A 24,305-nucleotide genomic window follows, 5' to 3' on the forward strand; every position below is an offset into this window, starting at 1 on the left:
TGGGGAGACTGGTTTTCACCTAATGGTGTCGTGCCACTTCGCGAGGTCATTGTGGGATTGGGCTTTCTCCTTATTTGGATGCAGCTGGAATCCCCCATCAGACATGCAGGGCCTTTTCGCCCCCTCCTTTAGGTGGCGGTTAAAAAGGGGAAGGACAATGTGGAGAGGACTAAGGGCTGCAATATGTTGGACATTGTGGGAAGAAAGGAACTCCAGGATATTCTCAGAAACTCAAAGAGGGACAGCAGATTTGAGGGCTATCATACAGTTTAGGGCGGTACAGTGGCTGAAATCTCTGGAAATATTCACAGATTACACTGTGGATGACATGTTGAGGAAGTGGGGTGAAATTGCAAGTTGCACGCAGACCAAGTCAGTAATGAGTGTGGCTTGGACCCCCCCACCTAGTGGATTCTTGAAATTAAACTTTGTTGGATGCAGTAGGGAAACCTGGGACAATCAGGGATCGGGGGTGTTTTTAGAGATGAAAATGGGGTCATCTGTGCTATGTTCTCAGGCCCAATTGGAGTGGGTGACTCCCTTAGAGCTGAGATATGTGCAGTTATGGAAGGAGCCTGGAAAGCTAAGGAATTGAACATCAAGAAACTTATAATTGAAGGGGATTCAGAGGTGGTGATAGGGTGGCTGACCAAAGAACAAAATGATCTTTGGAAGTATAACAATGAGAAGAGGAAATTCAAATGGCTGGTGCGGGAGATGGAAGTTAAGATATGTTGGATTAAGAGATCAGCTAATTCCCTAGCTGACGGTTTAGCAAAAGAAGGGGCAGAAAGGGATTCCTTGTTTTGGGCTAAGTTGTAATGTTATGTCCTTGTATCTTTTTATTTTCTTCTTTCCTTTCTTGAAGTTCTTTGTGACTCTTGGAAGATAAGTGTGTTTGTCTTCCACTTGTAAATTTTCTACTGATGAATTAATGAAAGTGTTATTGATAAAAAAAAAATCATGAAACATAAATCCCCAAAGGGACTGATCAAAGCCCCCACAGATTGACAGAATTAAGCGTCACAAACATGTTCTGCTGGGATATAAATATAGTAACTCCAGTGAGACATCTTGCACAGCCCCCCTTTTTTCTATTTATACGAAGTAGTAACACTGCAAAAATTGACCAATAATGTTCCTGGCAAACCACAGCTATATAAAAGAATTAACATAAAGGATTCAGCGGGACATATCTTCTCTTGACTATGAACTTTTCAATAGGAGGCAATTGCATAAATCATGTTGCTAGAGAAATTTGAAGCTGATTAGCAAAACAATCATATTTAATCTAGACTTAACCTTTTGAAATTTCATTTTCAACAACTTCTTTCTTTTGACAAGTAAGATGTAAATTATATTACTACACCAAAAGAAGGGTTAGCACCATTAAGGCCATAACCCAATGTTGATCCAAGCTATATACTGCAAAAATTGACCAATATACTCCTAGCCAACCACAGCTATATAGAAGAATTAAAATAAAGGATTTAGAGGGACGTATTTACTCTTGACTATGAACTTTTCAATGGGAGGCAATTACATAAGTCATGTTGCTAGAGAGGTTCGAAGCTGATTAGCAAAATAACCATATTAAGTTAGAATTAACCTTTTCAAATTTCATTTTTCAACCACTTCTTTTCTTTTGATAGGTAAGATGTGTAAATTATATTACTACATCAAAAGAAGGGTTAGCACCATTAAGGCCACAACCCAATGTTGGTCCCAGCTATCTTAGGTCATGGGAGGGGTAGACTGGGTACAGTCCTAATGTTTAGAATTTTTGTATAAAGCAGCCACTCTCAGACTTGAACCTGCATCCTCACACTTACCATCCTGAGATTTTACCATTACATAAAGTTGTTCAAAGTCTGATCAAACCTGAGAGACGAATTGATAACAAATGAGTATAAGATGTGTTACAAAATTCCTCCTTATCAACATTAGAGAGAATTAAGTTCTCTAAGTCACTTCCTCTGTAACTCAAGTGAGATATTTACAAGGATACATTGTAATTTCTACCAATAGATATTCACTTTCAGGATCATATCAGGGCATTGAACATTGTTAATGACTTCCTATTTTCTATGCTTAAGCTAAAGAGTCTGATTTGTCTCTATTTAAGGTTTACCTCAACTGCTTCTTTGTTAGGCTTCTGGATAACATGACACGATATTTGGTTTAGTTTAGATTGTTCTCTGGTTTCCTCATGAATGATTTTCTTAACCTTACACAAGTTCTCGAGAAACAATTTTCTTTTGGGACAGAAATGGTACAATTTTATATCCTATTACAGAGTTTGAAAACTTTTCACCTCAGCTTATTATTATTTTTTTGATTGTTCAAATGAGCTTATTATAGTTCTAATGCATTCCAGACCATAAAGTTATTTGTATGGTGTTATCTCAACTTTTCTTTTAATGAATGAATTGTTATTTATGTTAGGTCTCGACGTGGTTCGTACTGATAGGACATTGGTTTTTTATGAGAAGCAAGAAAACTTATCAAAGCTTTGGGATATTCTGGCTGTTTATGCCTGGATAGATAAAGATGTTGGCTACTGTCAAGGTGGGTAATCAAATATTGGGTTAGTAGGGGTTTACCTGATCTCAAGAATAAGTTGATTATTTGTGAGTGCCACTGCCACATAACCAAGCCAGCCTTACAAGATTTGCTTGCTTTTCTTGGATTTGCTACTAAGTTTGTAGCTCAGCTTACAAGAGACAATAGTGGAAGCCTTATTTTGCATTTGGTTAGCAACAGATCTAAACAACCAAATGTGAGTGTTGCTATTGTCATTTCTTAGCTATAGCATCCAAATACTTAGAATGAGTTCAATGCCTGTGGCATGGTTCAGTATTAAGACTACATGCCATTATCTACACTGTAGGTATGACACATTCTTGTTGCATCTGGTAACTAGTTTCAGAGTCCAGTTTTGTAATGAATTTGTTTTTTTGGTCAGCAAAGGTAGAATTTATTAAGTATATAATTAAACTGGATGTCACATTGCTGTGGGTAGATTACCCACTTCCAACTGATTACCCCTGTAAAATTTGAACTTTAATCTCAGAACAAACATTATAATTTAGCCCAAAATATCTGCTGCCTATTTGCCCCTTGTTTAGCTAAAGCATCTGCCAAGCCATTTGCAGATCTTCTCACCCCTTTAGAAGTAACATAGGATTCCCTTATTAAGCATTTAATTTCCTGGATCTTGCTTTGTAAATACAGCGTGTTTGATTGCGAGTTTTGTCCATACCTGGGAGTCCCCTTCCACTTCCAGCATTTGGAACCCGAACTGTTTTGCAAATTTCGGCCCTTGTAGCAGAGCCAATAGTTCTGCTGTCAATGAATCTCCTTGCTCTACAGGACCCAAATATAGTCTAGTAAATTACCTTCTGAATGTCAAATGACACCTCCTAAGCCTAAACCAGTCCTTCATTTCCCAAAACCTTCCGTCAAAATTTAGTTCCAAAGCATTGGTTGTTGGTGGTCTCCATTCTATAATCACTCTCTCCTTCTCCTGGGCTGAATTTGCCACTTCCTTCCATGATCTCAAAATATCATTAGAGGAGAAATCATGGAAAGTTTCAAAGGTTTTTACCTGGTGTGCAACTTTTATCTTTATGGTATCTGTGATGTCCGATTCAGACCTGCTCTTCTCATTGAAGGTCCTCTCATTATTCTTCTTTTCAAACAGTTTAAATCAGTGTTGCTCGCACTGCTTTCCACAAAATTCTTCCTCTCTTCTTTGGCTGTCTCAAAAGGTTTGGATCAAAGAGACTCAAGGGGGGGGGGGGAGACATTTATTTGGCCTTGTTTTATGCAGCAAATCACAGGTATTATCTTTCCAAGAAAGATCTCCCAATAAAGGGATTGGATTTTTGGTGGAATTGGCTTGCTCCAAATTTCTTTCATTGGGAGGTTTAAATCCAAAGTGGTAGGCTGTATTAGGATATTGAAGAAAGAAGCACATGTGAAAATACCATCTGTAGCAATAGCCCAAACCCTTGAGTCCTCTGTACTTTGGTCAAAGAAAACTGAATCTAGCTTGGCCAAGAGAAGTATGAGTCTTACCTTCTATCTCCTTTAGACCCCTTATGAAACCAAAATCCCAGTTTAACCCATGCACCATAGTTGCTGGTCACAAATTTGGAAATAGGTTCAGATTTATAATTTGACAAAGCAAAAGGTAAGGGGAATTGGGTCTTTAAAGGTTGTTCCCCTAACCATAGGTCTTCCCAAAACAGTACCTTGTTCCCACATCCCATATCAAAATGAATATGGCTAAGGAAGGAAGGATACACCTCATGAATTGCTTTCCAAGGAGATGTTGATGATGCATTGGGAGCTACTTTTGCATCCCCACCATTGTCCGACAACCCGTGTATACTTTCAATCACCCTATACCAAAGCCTTTCTCGTTCTAAGGAAAATCTCCATAACCATTTTTCTGGGAGAGCTGTATTTTTCCAAACTAAGTTCTCTATCCTCAGCCCCCTTTGTCCTTTGGTCTACAAACCTGCTCCCATAATCCCATTTCACTGAATGATCTTTCTTTACATCTCCTAGCTCTCATAAGAAGTCCCTCATCATCTTCTCCAACTTTCTTGCTAGTTTGATTGGAATTTTAAAATTGGATAAATAATACACAGGAAGGTTAGCTAGAGTTGAAAAATAGTTCCTTTTCCACAAGGCTAGCTTCCTAGCAAATCTCTCCCCCACCGGTTTCCAAAAACCATTAGGCCTTGGGTTTCCTCCCAATAGTAGACCTAAATAATCCAAAGGCCAGCTTCTGATTTCACAACCTAAGATGTCTGCTATTCTAACGATTTCCTCCTCTTGCAACTTTAAGCCCGCAACATAGCTTTTTCCTAGGTTCACCTTCAACTTTGAAACATTTCCAATGGAGGTTCCCTAAGGAAGGAAGGCTAACAAGTAACATCGTCATAGAAAAGAATTATATCATCTGCATATCGCAAGTGGGTAACCACAACCTCGTTCCTCCCCTTCCTCCAACCTCTGATCAGGTTGTTTAAGTCAGCCTTGATGATAATTTTGCTAAGCACCTCTGCACTAGAGTGAATGGGAAATGAGATAAGAGGTCTCCTTGCCTTGTGCTTCTTTTTGCTCAGAAGAAATCTCTATCAGTTCCATTGATCAGGAGGGAGTATGGCACCAGACTTCTTTTTTTTTTTTTGAAGCAGGTAAAGTATTGAATTGTATTAAAGTAAAAAGTAACAGCCCATGTACAATGGGAATATACAGTGTCAACAAAAGAAAGGTCCAGCTTGCAAAAAAGAGTAAAGCTGGACACCCCCTTAACCAAGAACACCAAAAGCCTATAACCTTGTTCTTTACTGAAACTACAGAAAAAGAGTTGTAAAAAATTCGACTGTTCCTTTCCTTCCAGAGGGCCCAAATGATAGCAGAAGGGAAAATCCTCCAAAGAAATTTACCCCTATTGTTCAAACCCTTGAGAGACCATCCTTGCAAGAGCTGAAGGGCTGATTCAGGTGGACAAGATTGGACTCCAAAGCAGGAGAAAGCCAAACCCCACAGCTGGGAGAAGAAGCTGCAATGAATGAATAGATGGTTGGAGGATTCAGGAACTTCGTTCATAGAGGGCATAGGATGTTCGGTAGGAACATCCCCCTTCTGAGCAGCCGATCAGTGGTAAGACATTTACCCAAAACAGCAGTCCAAACCAGAAAGGAAACCTTAGAAGGGGCATGAGAATTCCAGATCAAGGCCCATGGGAAGTCAATACCCTCATATGGAAGCAAGTTAATGTAGAAAGACGGGAGAACTTTCCTGAGGGGCTCCAAGCCCAAAATCTTTCATCTTCAGTCTGTAGATTAGGATGGATGCTTTGAATTAGATTTAACAGCTCAGATAGAGGACCAATTTCCCAATCATTGAGGTTTCTTATGAAAGTGGGACTCCAAATAACATCCCCATTCACACAATCAAAACAGTCTTCGACCACAGCATCCTTGTCAAGAGCAATCTCGAAAAGAGAAGGAAATCTCTCTTGTAGAGTCTGGTTTCCACACCACCTGTCATGCCAGAATTTGAGGCGATTGCCTTTACTAACCTTGCATCTGATACCCCTCAAGAAAACAGGGAGAATAGAGGCTATGTTACTCCATAAAGCACATCCCTAGGAGATAGACCAGGACCTGAGTCCCCACCGAAATTTGTAAGCCCATATTTGTCTTCAATAAGCCTTCTCTAGAGGCAGTATCTTTCCTTGTTGAACCTCCAGCACCACTTACCCAAAAGGGCCTTATTTACCATTTCGAGATTTCTGATGCTGAGGCCTCCAAGTTCTCTAGGCTGGTACACAAATTTCCAGTTCACCAAGTTGAATTAGAAGGTGTTCCTCCAACCTGCCCAAAGGAAGTCCCTCATTTTCTTCTCTAGGACCCTTGCAACACTTACAGGCATCTGGAATTAAGACAAATAGTAGATAGGGAGTGAAGAAAGAACACTCCGGATTAAGGTGAGCTTACCTCCTTTTGAAAGGTATTTAGATTTCCACAAAGAAAGTTTCTTATCAAATCTGTCAATAACAGGATCCCAGATCTTCTTGGAGCTGCATCTGGCACCCAGGGGACGGCCAAGATAGGTGGAGGGTAGTTTCCGTACCTTGCAGCCTAGAATGCTAACCAAAGTGAGGTCAGGTAGCCCATCTTCAATCTTTAAGAGCTCACTCTTAGAGAGGTTAATCTTGAGACCTAAGATAGCTTCAAACCACCTTAGAATGAGGCCTAGAGAAGTCAATTGTTTGGCTGAAGAGTCAAGAAAGAAGATGGTATCATCAGCAAACTGTAGTAAGGCAAAAAAGATTGAAACCTCCCTCAACTGCCCGAAAACAATTTTGCTTAGGGCCTCCATAGCTATGATAAAAAGAAGAGGGGATAGGGGATCCCCTTGCCTTAGGCCTCTAGAGCTTTTGAACTTCCTGCAAGAGGTCCCATTGAGGAGTATTGTGAAAGTGGGAGTAGTGACACATACCTTGATCCAGCTCCTCCATTTTGAGCTAAAATTCAATCTCTTTAGCATGTAATCTAGGAAGCTCCAACTGACATGATCAAAATCTTTTTCCAAATCTGCCTTGAGAATCAGTCCATCTCTGCCTTCCCTCCTTTGAGAGTCAATCAGTTCATTAGCAATGAGGGCGCTATCAAGGATTTGTCTCCCTTCAACAAAAGCTCCTTGGGTAGGGGAGATGAACAATTCCATCACCTTTTTCAACCTCGAAGCCAAAACTTTTGCAAGAATTTTATAAACACTTCCAAGGAGGCTAATGGGCCTGAAGTCCTTCAATCCTAAGGCTCCTTACTTCTTGGGGATTAGAGTGATGAAGGTGGAATTGAGGCATCTTTCCAAAGCAGCCTTGGAGTGGAATTCCTCAAAGTATTGCACCGAACTTAGGCATCCCTTAATCCACATTTTCAATTTTCCCCCAACCTAATCTTCCCCATAGCCTCAAGTGATAGAGACCATCCACATAATCATAGACTTCTCTAGATCAAGTTTACAGATGAAGCCTTTCCCTTAGCTTTCCTTTTTTCTGCTACACACTCGTTTTCCTCTAGGATTTGGTAAACTATTTGTCTCCCATCCACAAAGGCTCCTTGAAACTGTGAGATCATTGAAGGTAAGACCTTTTTCAATTTACCTGCCAATACTTCAGCTAAGATTTTGTACAGGCTGCCCACTAGACTAATAGGTTTGTAATCTCTTGGGGTTGTAGCAATTTTCTTCTTAGGTACTAGGGCAATAGCAGTTGCATTTGCTCCTGGTGAAATCTCTCCTTTTTGATGGAATTTCTCAAAGACCTCTAGCAAATCGTCTTTTAAAATCTCCTAATAATGTCTTGATAGAATGCCATAGAGAATCCATCAAACCAAGGGTCTTTTATCTCTCCCTAGGGAAAATGACTTCTTTGATTTCCTCTATTGTAAAGTTGCTCTCCAAATACCTAGATTGATCACTTGTCAACCTATTCCACTCAAGATCAGGTAGTTCTTGGCTTCTATCATCTCCTCTGGAGAAAATACCTTTGAAGTGATCCATAAGTAATTTGATGATTTCCCCTTCCCTCCTGATTTCCTGCCCTTCCACCTCTACCGAGGTGATAAAGCTTTTCCTTCTCCCATTTTCAAGAGAATGGAAAAAACTTGTATTCCTATCCCCTTCTTGAAGCCATTTACTTCTAGATTTTTGTCTGCATGAGATTTCTTCCTTCCTTATTTTCCTTCAATTGTGCCTTCAATCTCCATCTTTCTTCTCTTTTTTCCTCACTCAAAATTCTCTGGGTTTCTTTCTTATCTAAGACCTTAATTTTTGAAGAGATTCTTTCTTGGGCCTCTTCTAACCTTCCAAAGTGAGTATTGTTCCAATCCTTGATTCTTTCTTTTAGGTCCTTGACTTATGAATCTAACACCCTTTTTCTTATTTCTAGGTCTACCTTCTCCCCACCAAGACTTAATTCTTTCTTTGAAAGTAGGTAAAGGGCCACCTAACAACTTTTCTTGTTCTAAGGTAAAGCCCTTGCAACCAAGTTTTCTCACAACCCTTCCCAATCTATTGAAAAAGAGGAACCTATCGAGCTTAGAGCAGGTTGGGCTGGTTTGGAAATTTGACCAGGTGAAATAAGCTTGTAGTAGAGGTGGGTCTCAGCTCAAAGGTATCAGCTAGCATGTTAAACTTTCTCATGTTTTGGGTAATGCTTTGGTTTGGGTTGTTAGTTTCCCTTGAAAATCTTATGACAGAAATTTACCCCTCTCTCTGTACAAGTTAGGGCCATAGATATTGGTCAATACCCACTCCCCCCCCCCTCCCCATCAACTACCTTTTTAACTTTGATTGAAACTGTTCCTATGAGTTCTTCTACACAATCCAATTCTTCATTCTTCTAGATTGTAAGTATACCCTTTGACCCTTGAGTCTCTCCAAGACGGTACAAAAGCCTAACTTAGTCCTCTAATTCTGCAAATACTTCTAGTGTCCACCTTCTATCTAGTTCAGGCAGTTTTGTCTCTTGGATCAAGAATACATTTGGTTTCTCTTTCCACAAAACGCTCCTTATTAACCTCCTCTTCCTTGCACTTCCTAAACCCCTCACATTCCAACTAATAATTTTCATTCTAAGATCCAGATGCTGTCCGTTGAAAACTCCCTCTAACTGAAGCCTCTCCCTTTTTATTTCCTTTGATTACTCCCCTTCTCATAAGTTATTTCAATCACCAATCTCCCTACTTTTTTTTTTTGCTTTCCCCCTTCCATATCTTTTCTTGAGTAAACATTTACTTTCAGTGGAAGCCTCCAAGATATTGTCTTCCTTCAGATTCTCAAATCCTTCTTCTAGTACAAGGGCTTCCCTTCCTGTAGGGTTCATGAGACACCTCTAACACTACCCCTCTTCTCCTCTGCTTCCAATAAGGAAAATAAATTATCCAACACTAGGCTAGGAATTTTACCCTCATCCTCCACCTCCTTTCCTCTCCTGAGATCCCTACCCCATTCTCATTGGCAGTTTGGCATTACAAACATCGGAGGCAGGAACAGAGGGCTCCAAATTAGGACCAACAGAAGAAGGAATTGAAGAAAGAAGAGGAAAAACAAAAGACGAGGAGTTAAAAGGGTTTGAACCTCCTTGTTCCACTCTTTAAACTATCCCTCTTTTACTGTTGCACTTATATTAGTAGCAAAATCTAAGTCCCTCTGCTCTAACACCTACTCTTGGCTTTGGTTGAGAGGCAATTCTTTGTCCTTCTTGGAATTAGAGTTTATCGCGCCGCACCCCCCCCATCCCCCCCTCCCCCCTTTGGAGTATGCAAATAACAATTTTGTCTCCAAACCCTCATCTTCCCAATTCTTACAAGCCTTCATTAAATCAATGCTCCCTATGTTGGTGGGTTGATTAACTTCCTCTTCCTCTTCAAATTCAAAATCTTGTGAACCTTCCTAGTTGTTGTCGTCTTCCTTAACTTCACAGTTCACACGTGCTTGTACAATACCTTGGATTTGGCCTATTTGGGGTTGTAGAGTTCTCTGAGCGCATTGATCTCCAAACTAGAGAGCAATTTCCACAAAACTCCAAAGGGGCAAAGCTCTTTTTGGCTGAGCCAAGACTATTGAGCCACACTTCTTTGAGAGATCTTTAACAGGGGCTTCTCCATCAAGTGGAGGGGATGATGATAGACTCCTATTAACATCTCCTAAGTCCTGAAGTACTTAAGTGGGGCACATGCTCTTTTAAGTTGTCATGTGCCTTTATAAGGCTCGGTTCCAAAGAGTTAGGCTGCCCTGATTCATCTTACAAAGGGCTTAGTCCAGCTTGGTTCACCAACCCCTCCAACTCCCACTTATATTTTTTTTTTCTTTTATCTCCTTTCTCGAAGTAATTGGCAACCCTTCCACTACCTCTGCAAACGATTTGAATTGGACCCTGTGATGGCCAATCGAAGGTTCTTGTTTTATCATCTTGGTAACCTGAAAATTACTTTCGTCTTGAAGTGATCGTTGGCCTTCTTTCGCAAGAGGCCGTTTGCCTTCTCCACCCCAACACCGAGGTGCCAAGTGTTCTTCTTGGAGCCACATCATCTTCTTCTTCCTCTGCTTCCTCCCAACTGCCTCCATTGCTAAAAGAATCCAGACCTTGTGTTCCATACCTTCTGCCTGAACTTCCACCATTTGGGGAACATTCTCTAGTTTTACTCCCAGCAGTTTGAAGGAAGCTGCACAAGGGTTACTAATGTTAAGCTCTTCAAGTACTGAACCACATAGCTGTGCAATTTTCCATAAAGTCGATTTTTCCCAAAGATGGAAGGGAAGTCCCACAATCTTCACTCAAGGATTCTCCCCCAGGGCAAAGCCAGGGCTCCAACAAGGTTCAAAGTATCAATACGATACGCCCCATCGGGCATATTGTATCATATCTTTGGGTGTCTGATACACCTGTTTATAGGTGTTTTTAGGACCCCGAACTTTTTATTAATTAAGTAATATAAAAACCTTTATAAAAATGAAAATTGGAAAAAAAAACTAAAAAATAAAAAGTGTGGTAAAAAAAGTATCAATTCACCCTTGCCTATACACAAAGGTGTATTGATACTTTAAACCATTGGATCCAACCTTCCTTCATTTGAATCTGCATCACCCAGAAGTCAATCAAAGGGAGTGGAGCTCCATGATTGCTTTGCGGTTCTGAAAGGGGGCCGAGGATAACTTTTCCTGATGCTTTCTGCAACTTCTTCCCAATCAGATTTTTTTTTTTTTATTTGCAGCTATGATCAGTCTTTTGCCCCAGACTTACTTTGTTTGCATTTGCCCTTAGCTTTGGTTGCTTAGTGTAGCAAGAGAGGTGTAAGTCTTCCCCCTGTGCAACCTGTGTATCCATTTTACTCACCACCATTTCCTCTTCCTTTGTTTGTTCCTCTGCTATTCCTTCAAAACCGGCACTACTGCATCAACATAATCCACTTTTTTCCTCTGCTGAAAGCCCTGTATTACTTCCAGGATTTTGTTCCATCCCAATCTCTGTTTTCCCATTGGAAATCAGACCATCTGTTTTCTATCATTCCCGAATCATTCAGTCAAAGTAATGAACCACCCATTCTTGTTGTTTCTTGTTTCCACTTCAAAGTATTTTCTATAACTCCTTAGACTCCTCCACTCTTGTATGCTAAACAACTTGCAAGCCCCTACCAGGAAACACTTGAACCACTGTAGGTCTCGTACTCTTCTTCCATCAAAAAGACTGTACCCTTCTTCCCTTCTCGCAGCTTCAGTTTCTCCAATCCTTTTGTTCTTATTTCTTCAGCGATGAAAACCTTTGCTTATATATTCACTTGCTTTCTCCATCTTCCAGCCAGATCAAAAGTTCTTTCACTTACTTTCTCCATCTTCTGAGTTCTGACTTGCCCACCATATCTCTGTAAACTCTTTTTCTCTTTAGCACAATGCACTTCCTTGTCCACTTTTGTAATGATTTCCATGTTTATCTGTTCAAAACAAAGTGCTAAAACATTTGAACTTTGTAAAATTTCTGAGCAGGAATGAGTGATCTCTGCTCTCCGATGATAATGCTTCTTGAAGATGAAGGAGATGCATTTTGGTGCTTTGAACGTTTGATGCGCAGATTGGTATGCATTTCTTATTCATAGCCTTCATATTATTCACCTAAGTGTAAATATGTATCTTTGAAGTTTAGACTCCCATCAGAAGGGCATAGAACATTCATGTACCTCCTCTTTTTTTGTTTTCTTTTGTTAGTGCCTTTAAATTTTCTTCTTGTATTTTGGTTTGTTGGGCACCTATTATATGAAAGATTTCCCTGTCAATTTAGTACTCTCATAGAACTCATTGATAACTCACTACAGTAATGTGTTCATTTGCACATAAATTAGCTTAACAAACTTTGTCTTTTTGTTTTTCCTTTATTTGGCATTTCTTTTGGTAAATTCTTGGTTCTTTAACTAAAATAATTATCTAATTTTCTGAGTATCTCTATGGAGCTTTGTCAAAATACGTAATTCTAGTTATTAACAGGGTTCACTATGTTTCTTGGGCCCATCTTGTTTCTCTTTTATCATACTATGTAATAATTCAGTTGTTGCATCTGCTAGAAATTCATGAAAGTATTCATTTCTTCCACTGTCAGAACCTTTTATTGAGTCTTTGAGCTGGAAATAAAATTGCATTCCAACTTCTACAATGTATTAAAAAGTTCTACTATGTATTAACAACTAATTTCTAAACATTTTAGTTAAAATGAAGATATACTCCTTCACTGATTTGTGAAAAGATGAGTATTTGCAATTAGGAGGCGATCTTTGAAAATGTAAAGTGCCTTTTTTTATTTCTCCCAATATTTTATGGATGTTGTTATATTCAGTGCAGTGTATTAAATGAATAAAGTATGTAGATTTTGATTCATGAAAATTCAAGTATTGGGACTATAAGCCCCTCATTTTTTAATAGATTTCTGTGTTTGTTTATTGGTTTCTTCTCTCTTTCTTTTTTCCTTTCTAAATATTCATGTAATTGTGTAAAATGTATTAGTTGGCTTATAGGGAATTCCGTATTTCTTTCTGATATCTTTACATTTCGTAATGAAATCTGAAGAGAAAACTACTTGCCTGCATCAAATGATCTTCTAATTATGGTTTCCTCTAATTTTATCTAGAAACAGATATATGAATCTAAAGTATTTCTCTTGGATTTCATAGGAGTTGATTCCTTCAATCTACTTATTCAAATGGTTTAGTTATTGTTTTGATAAATTCGAATTTGTATTAATTGCAAAAGAGGCCAAGAGGGGGTTAGATTCCATTTAGAATGAAAAAAAAAAGAATAAAAAATGATGTGTTCCAACTGCTTCCTGATCTTTTCTTGTTTGATGCCAGCAAACTTATTTATAATTACCATCCATCTACATAGCAGACCTTCAATCTTCCCAATAATTGCTCCCACCAGAAGGATCAATTGATATTATTCTTGCAAACTTGTTTAAGTCCTTGCAAATTCCAAATTTTCTAATGCTTATACTTTCTTTTTATATGAGAAATCCGTTCTTGTTCTCTTGAAATTGCATCTTGTTTACTTTTTGTTATTTTTTTCTAATTTGTTCGACTTCAAGTTGCTTATGATATGCATTGCTATTTGATTTTTAAAGCGAGGAAATTTCAGATGCACGGACAGCTCCGTTGGTGTGGAAACACAATTAAGTAGTCTAGCATCAATTACTCAAGTACTCGACCCAAAGCTTCATCAACATTTAGGTACTATTTTGATTACAATTCTGGTTATTCTGAAATCTAGTTCATTAGTTTTTTCTTTTCTTTTCTTTTCTTTCTATTTTTTTGAGTTTCATACTTCTATTTTTTGTCGCAATATGTATGTATATATATCATACTCTTTGATTAGTTATAAGAAAAAAGATAAAGCTTTTTTCTTCCTTTTTTTTGTTGATAGGTAACAGATCAAAGAGATATATTAAGGAGTAAATAAGAAAAGGAGATAGAAAATCATTAAATTTTAAACTGAATACATGCAAAAAGACTGAGGCTTTTGACTTCACCAAGTCCCTCCCTACCAAAAAAAAAAGGATGAAAAAGTATCCAAAAGAACTTTTCAATTTGGTGTTTCTATTCTGACATTTGAGAAATCAAAAGTGGCATCAGGAATGGGGATTTGGGGAATGCTGAAAAGTATTTCAAAACATGGAGATTTGGATTGTGGATCAATGGAGCATCAAACTTGGTTGGGTAAATCAACTGATTGACAATCAAACTTGATCAAAGCTGGATTTAAAAGGAAAAAGGGAAATAAAAAAAGATTATCTTAAAACATGTTAGGTTACACAGTCATTCTCTAGTTTCAAGGCCATAGTTGTCAAGGTGTTGCCTAGGTGACTAGGTGCCTTGCCAAACACCTTGACTTTTAACAACTAGGTGCCCTTCTAGGCAACAAAAATGACAAGTTGGGCACCTTTTATAATATCATTTATATTGCTATATCTTATTAATGTATGTATTAATACATTTTATTATATGCTATATATATCAATTATACTTTGTTTTAATGTTTTACTATTGAAATTTAAAGATCAAAGGGTTTTGAGGAGAGAAAAAGAAAGAAAGAAAAAAAGGAAGAGGAAAGAAAGAATAGAATTATAAAGAGGTTCTGTTTTTTTCTATTCTCTCTCTCTAATTAAATAAAATAGAAACTCCATCCTTTTTTTTTTTATCAGTAAAAATCTTTCATTAATAACAGAGAGATTAAGATACAATAGCTAAAGATTGCATAGGAAATTGCAATCTCCAGCAATCAGTTACAATTCTGCCCAATACAATGAAGATCTATTTGCCCCTTGTTTTGCTAGGGTATCCGCCATCCCATTTGCATCCCTTTTAACCCAACCAAACTGAGAGTTGAACTTCCTTACAAGTGTGTCAATTTCTCTGAAAATAAGCTTGAGCTTCCAAGGTGCTGATGTAATTTTTTGGCCCTAGAGATGACCAATAGAGAGTCTCCTTCAATTTCTAAGTCTGTTGTTCCCATCTGCTCAGCCATCTTTAGACATTGAAGTAGGGCTAGAGATTCAGCCTGTATTGAATCACCATAACCTATTGGTCCAGTGTAGAGTGCCACCACCACGCCCAGATAATTTCTAAACACACCCCCTATGCCTGCCCTTCCAGGGTTGCCAAGAGAACTCCCATCAAAATTCAGCTTTAGTTTGTTCCGTGCTAGTGGCTTTCATTCCATGCTTACAAGAACTTTGGGTACATCTGTTTGTGCTATTTCAGCCCAATTCCTTAGTATCTCATTCGTGGAGTAGTTTCTAAATATCTCCATGGTCTTCACCCAATGTGCAGTTCTGATTTTTATGGCTTCAATAACTTCCTCCATTGTTTTGCTTTTTCCTGAAAAGATTCTTAGGTTTCTTTCCTCCCGAATAGTCCGTACTGTATCTGCTCTCATTGCCTTCCATATACATTTTCCCCTTTTCTTCCGTTGACACAGGAAAGAGGGGCTGAGTAGACTTACCACATCCTGTGGGGGAGCCCATCTGCATCCAAAGAGAGAACAAACAACATTCCAAATACCAGAAGCAAAAGAGCAGGATAATAGTAAGTGGGTTAGAGTTTCACCACATCCCAAACAAGGGATACACACATGAGGAGAGAAGCAATTGTTTGGCCTCCTTTTCTGTAGCACATCACAAGTGTTTACCTTCCCTAGGAACACTTCCCAACAGAAAGCTTGTACTTTTGGAGGGATCGGTTTAGTCCAAATTTCTCACTGGGAAGTTCACCCCCATAGGGTTAATATGAGTGAGCAAACCAAAGAAAGATGCACAGGAAAATAAACCATCAGAAGTTGGGGACCACACTCTACAATCAGCTATAGGTTGGTCCAAGTAGGCCCTCTCAAGTGTTGAAATCAACAGCACTAGAGACTCGCTCATTTTCCCTCAACCCTCTTCTAAAGCCAAAATCCCAAGATATCCCTGATTCTGAAAGCACACCAAACCTAGCAACAGGTTTGTTTTTATAGTTTGATAAAGAGTAGAGTTCTGGGAAATTGAACATAAGAGGCACATCCCCAACCAAAAGGTCTTCCCAGAATAAAACTTTGTTGCCACAACCGATATCAAACCTGATAAATTGAAGAAAAGTTGGATATACCTCAAAGGTCTTCCCAGGTTTCTGTTATCAAACCTGATAACAGAAACTCCATCCTTGTTTTTTCTATTTTACTTTCCATCTTGAATATTTATCATATAAAGTTGACCTTCTTTAGCTACTAATTGATATGAAATTTCTCTATTAAATCCTTATTATAGTTTATTTTTGAAAATAATGAAACTAATATATGTAAAAGATTTTTATCTTTTAGATGTGATCATTTACCACATTTTTAGAGGAAATTTAATGTTCTTAATAAAGGAGAATTGCTATTTTTTCAATTAATATACATGCTGAATGGTATATAAAACTAGGGAACTAGCCAAAAGTTAGTTTTTTGTATTATGAATTTTTTATCGCCTAGGTGACCAGGCACCCCAGTGTCGCCCAGAATCACCTACGTCTTGAAAACTATGTTCAAGCCCTAGAGTCTGCAACCTTTTTTTTTTGTGGGGGGGGGGGGGAAGGGGGTGGGGCTGGGCCTAGCCCTTAGGTAGCTCGAGCCCGGCCTGATCTTATGGCAACCCTAGCCCAGCCCAAACTTGGCCTAACTTTGCATACCTGTATATACATATATAAAATTCTTATATACTTGTTTGAATTACTGATGCTAAATAGGTTTAGGACAGTTTTTGAAACATTGGGCCTAATAGGACTGCCTGGGCCTGATTGACCAACATGAGCTCAGCCCAAGCTTGGGTCTTAGGCCCTAAACTCCTCAAAATCCAAATCCATAAACTCCTTAGAAATGCTATCCTATTGAAGAAGCATTCTCTCCACCTTCCTGATCACTGCCTCATAAGAAACCGCCTTGCCTCTGAAAATTCTGCCATTCCCCTCATTCCAAATTGTCTAACAAATGACAAGAGGACTCCTGAAAAGAATTGGAAAGCCATGCAGCAATTAGAGAATCTAAATCACTGGGACGGCAACCTGACACCAAACAGATTCAGAAAGTGCATCAATATGTTGAAAGAGAAATCACAATGAATGAGTAGATGTGCCACTGGCTCTTCCTTCCTATCACACAACCTGCACATATTTGGGATGGCCATCCCTTTGGACTGGAGGTGATCAATGGTCACTATTTTATCCAACATTGCAATCCAGAGGAAAAAATGGCCTTAGAAGGGACTTTGGACTCCCAGATCCACTTCCATGCCTTCAGGGGTGAGTGCTGACCTAATTTATTATAGAAATATGCTGAGAAAAAAAAAATATTATAGAAAGATTTGACAGAAAATATGCCATCCATGGTTGCAATCAACCTCATTTGATCCTACCATCCTAGCCATCAGGCAATACCTTGACCTGGGAGATGACTTCTAACAATGTCAATAGGGCCTGAACTTCCCAATCAAAAACATGTCTTCTCAAAGTAGGAAGCCAAGATACCTCCCCTTCTGTGACCTCAGTTATCCTTAATTGATGCTCCTTGATCATGGCTGTAAGATTGTAAATGAGAGGAAAAGATTGGCTAAGGGGTCTAGAACTCTAGATCCACACCAGACGTCCTGCCAAAAGGATATACGTTCACCACTCCCTACATTGAAAGCCACAAGACGAGAGAAATCCTCAACATAACAAGGGGGATCGGTGCATGCTTCAAATGGACAAGGAGATCAGCTAATGGTTTAGCTGACACGTTGGCTAAACAAGGGACTGTGAGGGAGAGAATGTTCTGGGCAGTTTTGTAAGAAAGATTACTGGGGGCTCAACACCTACTTGGGGGTTGACAGCTGTACTTAAATCTGGAAAGTTCTTAAGTTATATTAATGAAATTACCATTTCCAATAAAAAAAAAATCCTCTTTTATGTTTCTCGCCTTCAATAAAAGGTATCTTTGTTCAAAAAAAAAAAAAAGCCTTTTCAGCACAGAAACCTCCACAGCCACTTCCCTAGCAATGCTCTATTCATTAACTGAAGAGGTGTTTAATGCCAACTCATCCCCTAGAGAAATTTCATATCAATTAGCAGCTAAAACACCTCTTCAGTTAATGAATAGAGAGGCAAACTCACCTGGTACCATGCCAACTTTCCTTAGAGAGGCGAAGTTATTATTTCAACCTGAATTGTTCATCCAGATGGATGCTTTGATCAGCCGAGGGTGGTGGTACTAAGGGTGCATTAGAAAGAGGAGTGACAAAGGACAACTTATTATAGGATTACCAGTCCCTGGGGCGAATGTGTAACAAGGTAGTTGTTTAAGGACTATACTGTTTGCAATATTCAGCCTATGGCCATTATTCTGTCCCCTAACTTCTTTTTTCCAAAATGAGGGGTATTTCTTCTTTTTGATAAATCATGATTTAACGTTGCTAATGTTTCATCTTCCTTTAATTTTTCCATTCTAAAGCGGTAGTGTAAAGAAAAATGAAAGTTATAAATAAGTACCATATGTGGGAGTTGTGAACCATAGAGAGGTGCATCATCCAAATATGTAGCACATTGGTTTCAACCATGGACCTTTTTTTCTGGAATGGTAATGTATTTAACTTGTATGTATATCAAATTCCTATTCTTCCCCATTTACTGTACTCACAAATTAAAATCTTGCAAGATTGAAAGTTAATTCTATAAACTCAAACATCTATTCTCATAAAGTGATCCTGAATTTATAACTTTCTTTTTTTCAGGCCAACAAAAAATTAAATCTAAATAAAAGAAGAAGATGAGAGCATCTTGTTTCCTTGAAATACATTATTAAATTGTTCTTTGTTTTGTTAGTACTATTGAACCTAGAACATTTTTACGTTGCTGATCAACATTTTAGGGCACTTTCTCTTTTCTTTTCTGAGAGGAAAAAAAAAAGCTTTTGACATGTAAACATTCCCCTTGTCAAATCTAATAATGTTTCCTTGAATTAGATTTTTGGCTCAAGCATGCCAAAATGTTCAGTTGGAGCAAAGAACTTGGAATAAAATTATAATGGAATAAGTTTTTTTTTTTTGTGTATATTTGTCTGCTTATACAATAATTTAATAATGGATATGGCATTAAACAGAATGGAATAGCAAAACAGGATTCATGCAGCGAACCCCATATAGTTGGGATAAGGCTTAGATGATGTTAATGATTTGTCTGCCTATGCAAAGGACAGTATCATCCTGGAATTTAGAAGTTCTATGAAGCTGCTAACTGGACTGGTTAAAGTATGAATTGTGCTATTTTTTTTATACCTTTAATTAATTTTCCATCTCCAATTTTGTTTTTCCTTTTTGCTTTCAAGTTTCACCCATGATTTACATCGGACCAAACATTTGATGGATTTTGCTAGTATAGTGCAGTTATTTAGTTTCAAGTTGCATGTATTTCTTTTATCTGTCTGTAACTTCTGATTATAATCTGGGATAGACCTTTTTTTGACTATTCAGATGTTTCTGTTTTCTTTTCAAGTTAAGGAACACTACAGTTATTTCTTATTTGCAGTCCCCTCTCTGATTCTTTCCTCAAACTAAAAACTAACAAGAAAATTTGTGTTACATCCTTGATCCTTGGAGCACAGAGACACTAGGTGGAGGTGACTATCTATTTGCGTTCCGTATGCTTATGGTCTTATTCCGTCGAGAGTTCTCATTTTGTGACTCATTGTACCTTTGGGAGGTATGTATGAACCGCTCTAGCAACACCATCATTCCCATTCTCCTGCTTCTCCTTCCTTTGTTCTTATAAATTAAAGTTTCATAAATTTTGATGGAAAAGAAATCTGCCTTTACGGTTTGAATGATTCTGTGGATTCACCTTAGTCTACTTTAGCAATCCGTTTTTTATTCTTCTAACAGTTTGGTCTAGTTGGTTCTCATCTTCTTATAGTGATGCATATGCGAGTGGTCTAGTATAAATTGGAAACTGATAGACCCTTTTCAGGCTTCTTTCACCAAATTCGCCTCTCAGATACAGAATATTCTGTCTGATAGTTTGGTGCGGCTTTCTGTCAGATATGGACCATAAGTCCATATAACATCTTTTAGTTTGAGGTGACAATAAGACATTGTTATGACTATTGGCATGCATAAGTTATGGGATAAGGGCTTTTCCTCATGATGAACAAGGCAAGAAATTGCTCATTGTTCAGTCAATTAGGCACAAGGTTGAAACTTTCACCCGGTAAGTTTTCTGCATCAAGATCAAGGTTCAGGCTTCTGTATTGTTTTGAATTCTATATATGTGGAGGCATCTAGGACACCTATTGACCATGGCCTGAAATCACTCAATTATGGGATGATCTAACCCACTGATCTAGATCCTTCATTTCCTTTTCCTGTTTAAATGAATGCTTTAGGAGTAAATCTAGTAATGTTCTTGTCTTTAAAGCTTTTGATCCAAACTTCCACAATTTCCATCTCATTGTTTCAGCAGCTGTTGAATTGACCATGGCCCATTATACATGCTGCTTCTATATGCTAACCATTCAATCAATAAATTAGGTTCTAGTCAATGCCAATCCAACAATGGTTTTAGTGTCTGGATATTCTGGTTAGTGTCCTAGGCACAAAGAATCTGTGATAGGATAATCGTTTAGCTTATCCATGACAGATTTGATGTTTAAGAAAACCTCGTTCACATTTGTGGTCCGTGGTACAGCATCCTGTTAAAATTTCAGGACAGAGATCAGTACTTTTTTCTTGCAATTCTCTTAAGCATCAAATCTGAAACTAAGATTTGAATTGACTATTAGAAAAGGTTCATAATCAAGAGGCATGCCATTAGTCTATTTGAAAATTTCAAATTGGCTAGTTAGTGTTATGTCCAACCCAAGCAGCATAGTAACAATAAAGGACCTAGATCTACAAATTGGTTAGTAGTAATCTGGAGGCATGGGCGTAGAAGGCTACTCTGTATGTGAATGTGGTTTAGTCTTCCTTCACATCTGTGTGGATGCAATTGTGAATTTGATATGCAGTCTGGTTTCGGTCCTTGGAGTTTGGTAATGTCTTTTTAGTAGAGCCTTGACATGTGGTATCAAACTTTATACAGATGATGTGGGCCCTGGAGTATGATCCTGATCTATTCTCCATGTATGAAGAAGCTGACTCAACAGGTGAAAAAAGTGAGGAATCTAAAGGAAAAACAAAGGCAATTCGCCAATGTGGGAAGTTTGAGAGAGAGAATCAGAGATGTGCAGGAAAGAATGGGGATGCTCCTCTCCCTATTTCACTTTTTCTTGTTGCCAGTGTTCTGAAAGAGAAAAGCGCAAAACTACAGCAGGAAGCCCGGGGTCTGGATGATGTTGTCAAGGTAAGAGTCATGTGAGTTGTGCATATATGTGTATGCATTGTGGCACCATAAAAATGACCTAAGAGCTAAAACAAACTGTGGAGATTGCTTTTCTTGAATGGTCGTACAACTCTGGTTATTCCTTGCTGGATCTTAAAGTTCTATATTCCATAAAAAGTGTAAATGGTGGAGCAATTGATCTGCCTTGTTTCTGTTATCTCATATATTCATATATATATTGGCTTCTTCCCTTTCAGATATTGAATGACATAACTGGAAATTTGGATGCCAAAAAAGCATGCAATGGGGCAATAAAGCTTCACAAAAAGTATCTGAAAAAGGTAATAACTCGTACTGCTCTATTGTTGACAGAATTTTTGGTTTACTTCTCTGCATACTGTAGAGTGTTTCACACTCACGTTTTAAAAATTTTTGAGGTTAAAACATGGTGAAACATGGCAAGATGGCAGTCTCACCAAAATTTTAAATGCATTCAGATTATGCACCTATCTTTAGTATATTGAAAGAAACATATGCAGCCAGCCACATTGTACTGTTAGCTTACACTCTACCAGAACAACTAAAAAACCATTGTAACATATCCACCAACATAGTGCTCTATTGAATATTCAATTTCTGTCAAAAGCTCTCCTTATATTTCTGACTGTTCATTTATTGTCTCTGCAGGCGAAGAAGACATAAACCTTGAATTGAAGCAAACTTCAGATCCTAAAACATTTTTTCATCCTACTCTGGTATAGAGAGAGAGCTTTTTATGCTCTATATCCCGAGTTGGCAAAAGAATAACTAATTACATTAAGATAGAGGATAAATCTTGGCTTCGAGGAAGGCCACAGATTGGTTCCTCCAACCAACAGAAAACTCCAGGGAAAGTAATTGTTTTATGTGGAATGAGTTCTCATTGTTTTGTATATCCAAAGCTCTGTTGAATGTTGTACTATTATCTTGTATTTTATAACATTTCTTGTAGTCTGTAATTGTTGTTGAAGTGAAAGAGAGTTTGCCTCAGGGCCTTGAATGAAGTTCTTCAAATTTTTTTTTTTTTTTTTTTTTTATTTGATGTCATTTGGTTGTGATACTTGAGAATATGCGCCATCTAAGGCCCTGTTTGGCAATGTTCTCACCTGTTCCTGTTCTCAAGGAAATTTTTGTTCTGAAACACTTCCGAGGTCTACCTTGGTCACATCCTTCAATGTTATAGTAATATCTCCCCATTCACCAATAAAATGCGGCACCGCTCGAACTTGATCTTTGTAATAGAAACTGCTCCTGTCTTGTCCCGTTAGTAATGGGTTTGCTTTTGCTACCTGTACATTTTGGTTTAGATAGGAAGTTGGTGGACAGATTAAAGGAGATTTGCAGGGTTTGGGGGGTTGAACTTGCACAAGGGTTGGAAATAACTGGGTGGAAGCCATTGTTGGATTATTTGTTTGAGAGAAGAGAGTGTGGAGGCTGACATGCTGTATATCCATTACCTCACCTTGCTTGTAACGTAAGTGTTACATTCCATGATTTTGGGAGAATAATTACGTTTTAGGATTTAAGACCTAGCTCCAACAAAAACAGGTTGGGAGAAATGCAGATTCACTGTTATCTATTAGTGTTTTAAGCTAGCTATTCTATCTCTTAGAACAAGGGTTGGGAGAACAATAAATCAGAGGACCAAAAAACAGAGCATCCACATGTCTACAACAAAGAAACGGCAAGAAGGAAAACAACCATGCCTGTGTAAATGGTTTTGGTTGGAAAAAAGTCGTCAATGTCTTTCCGACCATTCACCATCCTTGACTCAGCGTTCACCACCTCCCTAGGTTGTGCTATCGCCACATATCGGCCCGTAGCGGCAGATACATATCATTTCGGGAGCTCCTGATATGCCCCTATATTGGGGTTCTGACCGGTTCAGGGGGTGGAGGAGCTTTAAACCGGCCCCCCTGAACTGGTTTTGAAAAAAAAAACATAAAAAAAAGTATAAAACAAAGTACCGATATGGCTCGACACGCCCTTACTGGCATATCGATATTTTGAACCTTGCACGATAGAGATGAGGTTGAAGGAACGATGAATGAACATTATGGCTTAGAGTATATTAATTTAAGTGGAATGACAAAAATGCCCCTACTCTCACGTGGGAATGTGGCACACGTAAAGCGATGTTGTGGGAATCATGCATTCCCAGAGAACGTGTTCTTTGAGAGCGCCGATTTGTCACTGCCAAAGAACACATTTTTTGGGTGTTATTCTCACGTGAAAATTGCTCATTTCTTTTGTTTTATTTTTTCCAAACATGTTTTTGTTTTGCGGAAACACCATAAAATAATAGAAACACTCTCACTTACATGTCTTGCATATAGATCCAGATCTTGTTCCTAAGAAAGAAAATGCGTCAATTTGTATCATTGAATATCAAATTAACCCATAATCGTTCTTAAACTACATGCACATCTTTCACATTGAAAAGCTGAGAAATGCTTCCGTAGTTCCTGATGAAGGGTTTTTTGCCAGCACTCTGTTGTTTGGACTACTTCTAGGTGGCCGGCAACTTAGAGGCCGAAGTGGAGGATTTTTGCTGGATGAGAACTTGAATGTCGAGCTGACTAGGCCGAGTTGGGGGTAGATTGGGTGCCAAGCTAGGTTGATTGCTGAGCTAGGTAGCTCTTCAGAGAAACCTGCAAGGAATCAATGTTACAGGACCCGGGGTGGCTAACCCGGTGAGGTCACTTTGATGATTAAGTTAATACTCTCGTAGTAGACCGCGAGCTAAAAAATCATAAATGAGAGATAGAATGTGCTTACTCGCCTCTCTCTTGTGTCATTGGGGTTTGTGCCTTTATATAGGCATTGTTTGGTTTGGTC

General features: G+C 38.5%; 1 protein-coding gene across 1 annotated transcript in view; it reads left to right on the forward strand.

Annotated features, from left to right (window-relative positions):
• Positions 1-22,471, forward strand: part of LOC148875454 (rab GTPase-activating protein 22-like) — a 33,176-nt gene extending 10,705 nt beyond the window's left edge. Inside the window, exons 5-11 of the mRNA XM_088964768.1 lie at positions 2,446-2,568; positions 12,073-12,161; positions 13,694-13,799; positions 19,717-19,814; positions 21,189-21,449; positions 21,686-21,769; positions 22,116-22,471. Coding sequence (XP_088820894.1) covers positions 2,446-2,568; positions 12,073-12,161; positions 13,694-13,799; positions 19,717-19,814; positions 21,189-21,449; positions 21,686-21,769; positions 22,116-22,130 — 776 coding nt within the window. The 3' untranslated portion in view covers positions 22,131-22,471. The remainder of the gene's footprint in view (positions 1-2,445; positions 2,569-12,072; positions 12,162-13,693; positions 13,800-19,716; positions 19,815-21,188; positions 21,450-21,685; positions 21,770-22,115) is intronic.
• The last annotated feature ends 1,834 nt before the right edge of the window (positions 22,472-24,305 follow it).

This window comes from Nelumbo lutea, chromosome 1 (genome assembly GCF_056320005.1).
Source record: "Nelumbo lutea isolate HS-2025 chromosome 1, American lotus-T2T, whole genome shotgun sequence".
In the NCBI taxonomy this organism is placed as follows: Eukaryota; Viridiplantae; Streptophyta; class Magnoliopsida; order Proteales; family Nelumbonaceae; genus Nelumbo; species Nelumbo lutea.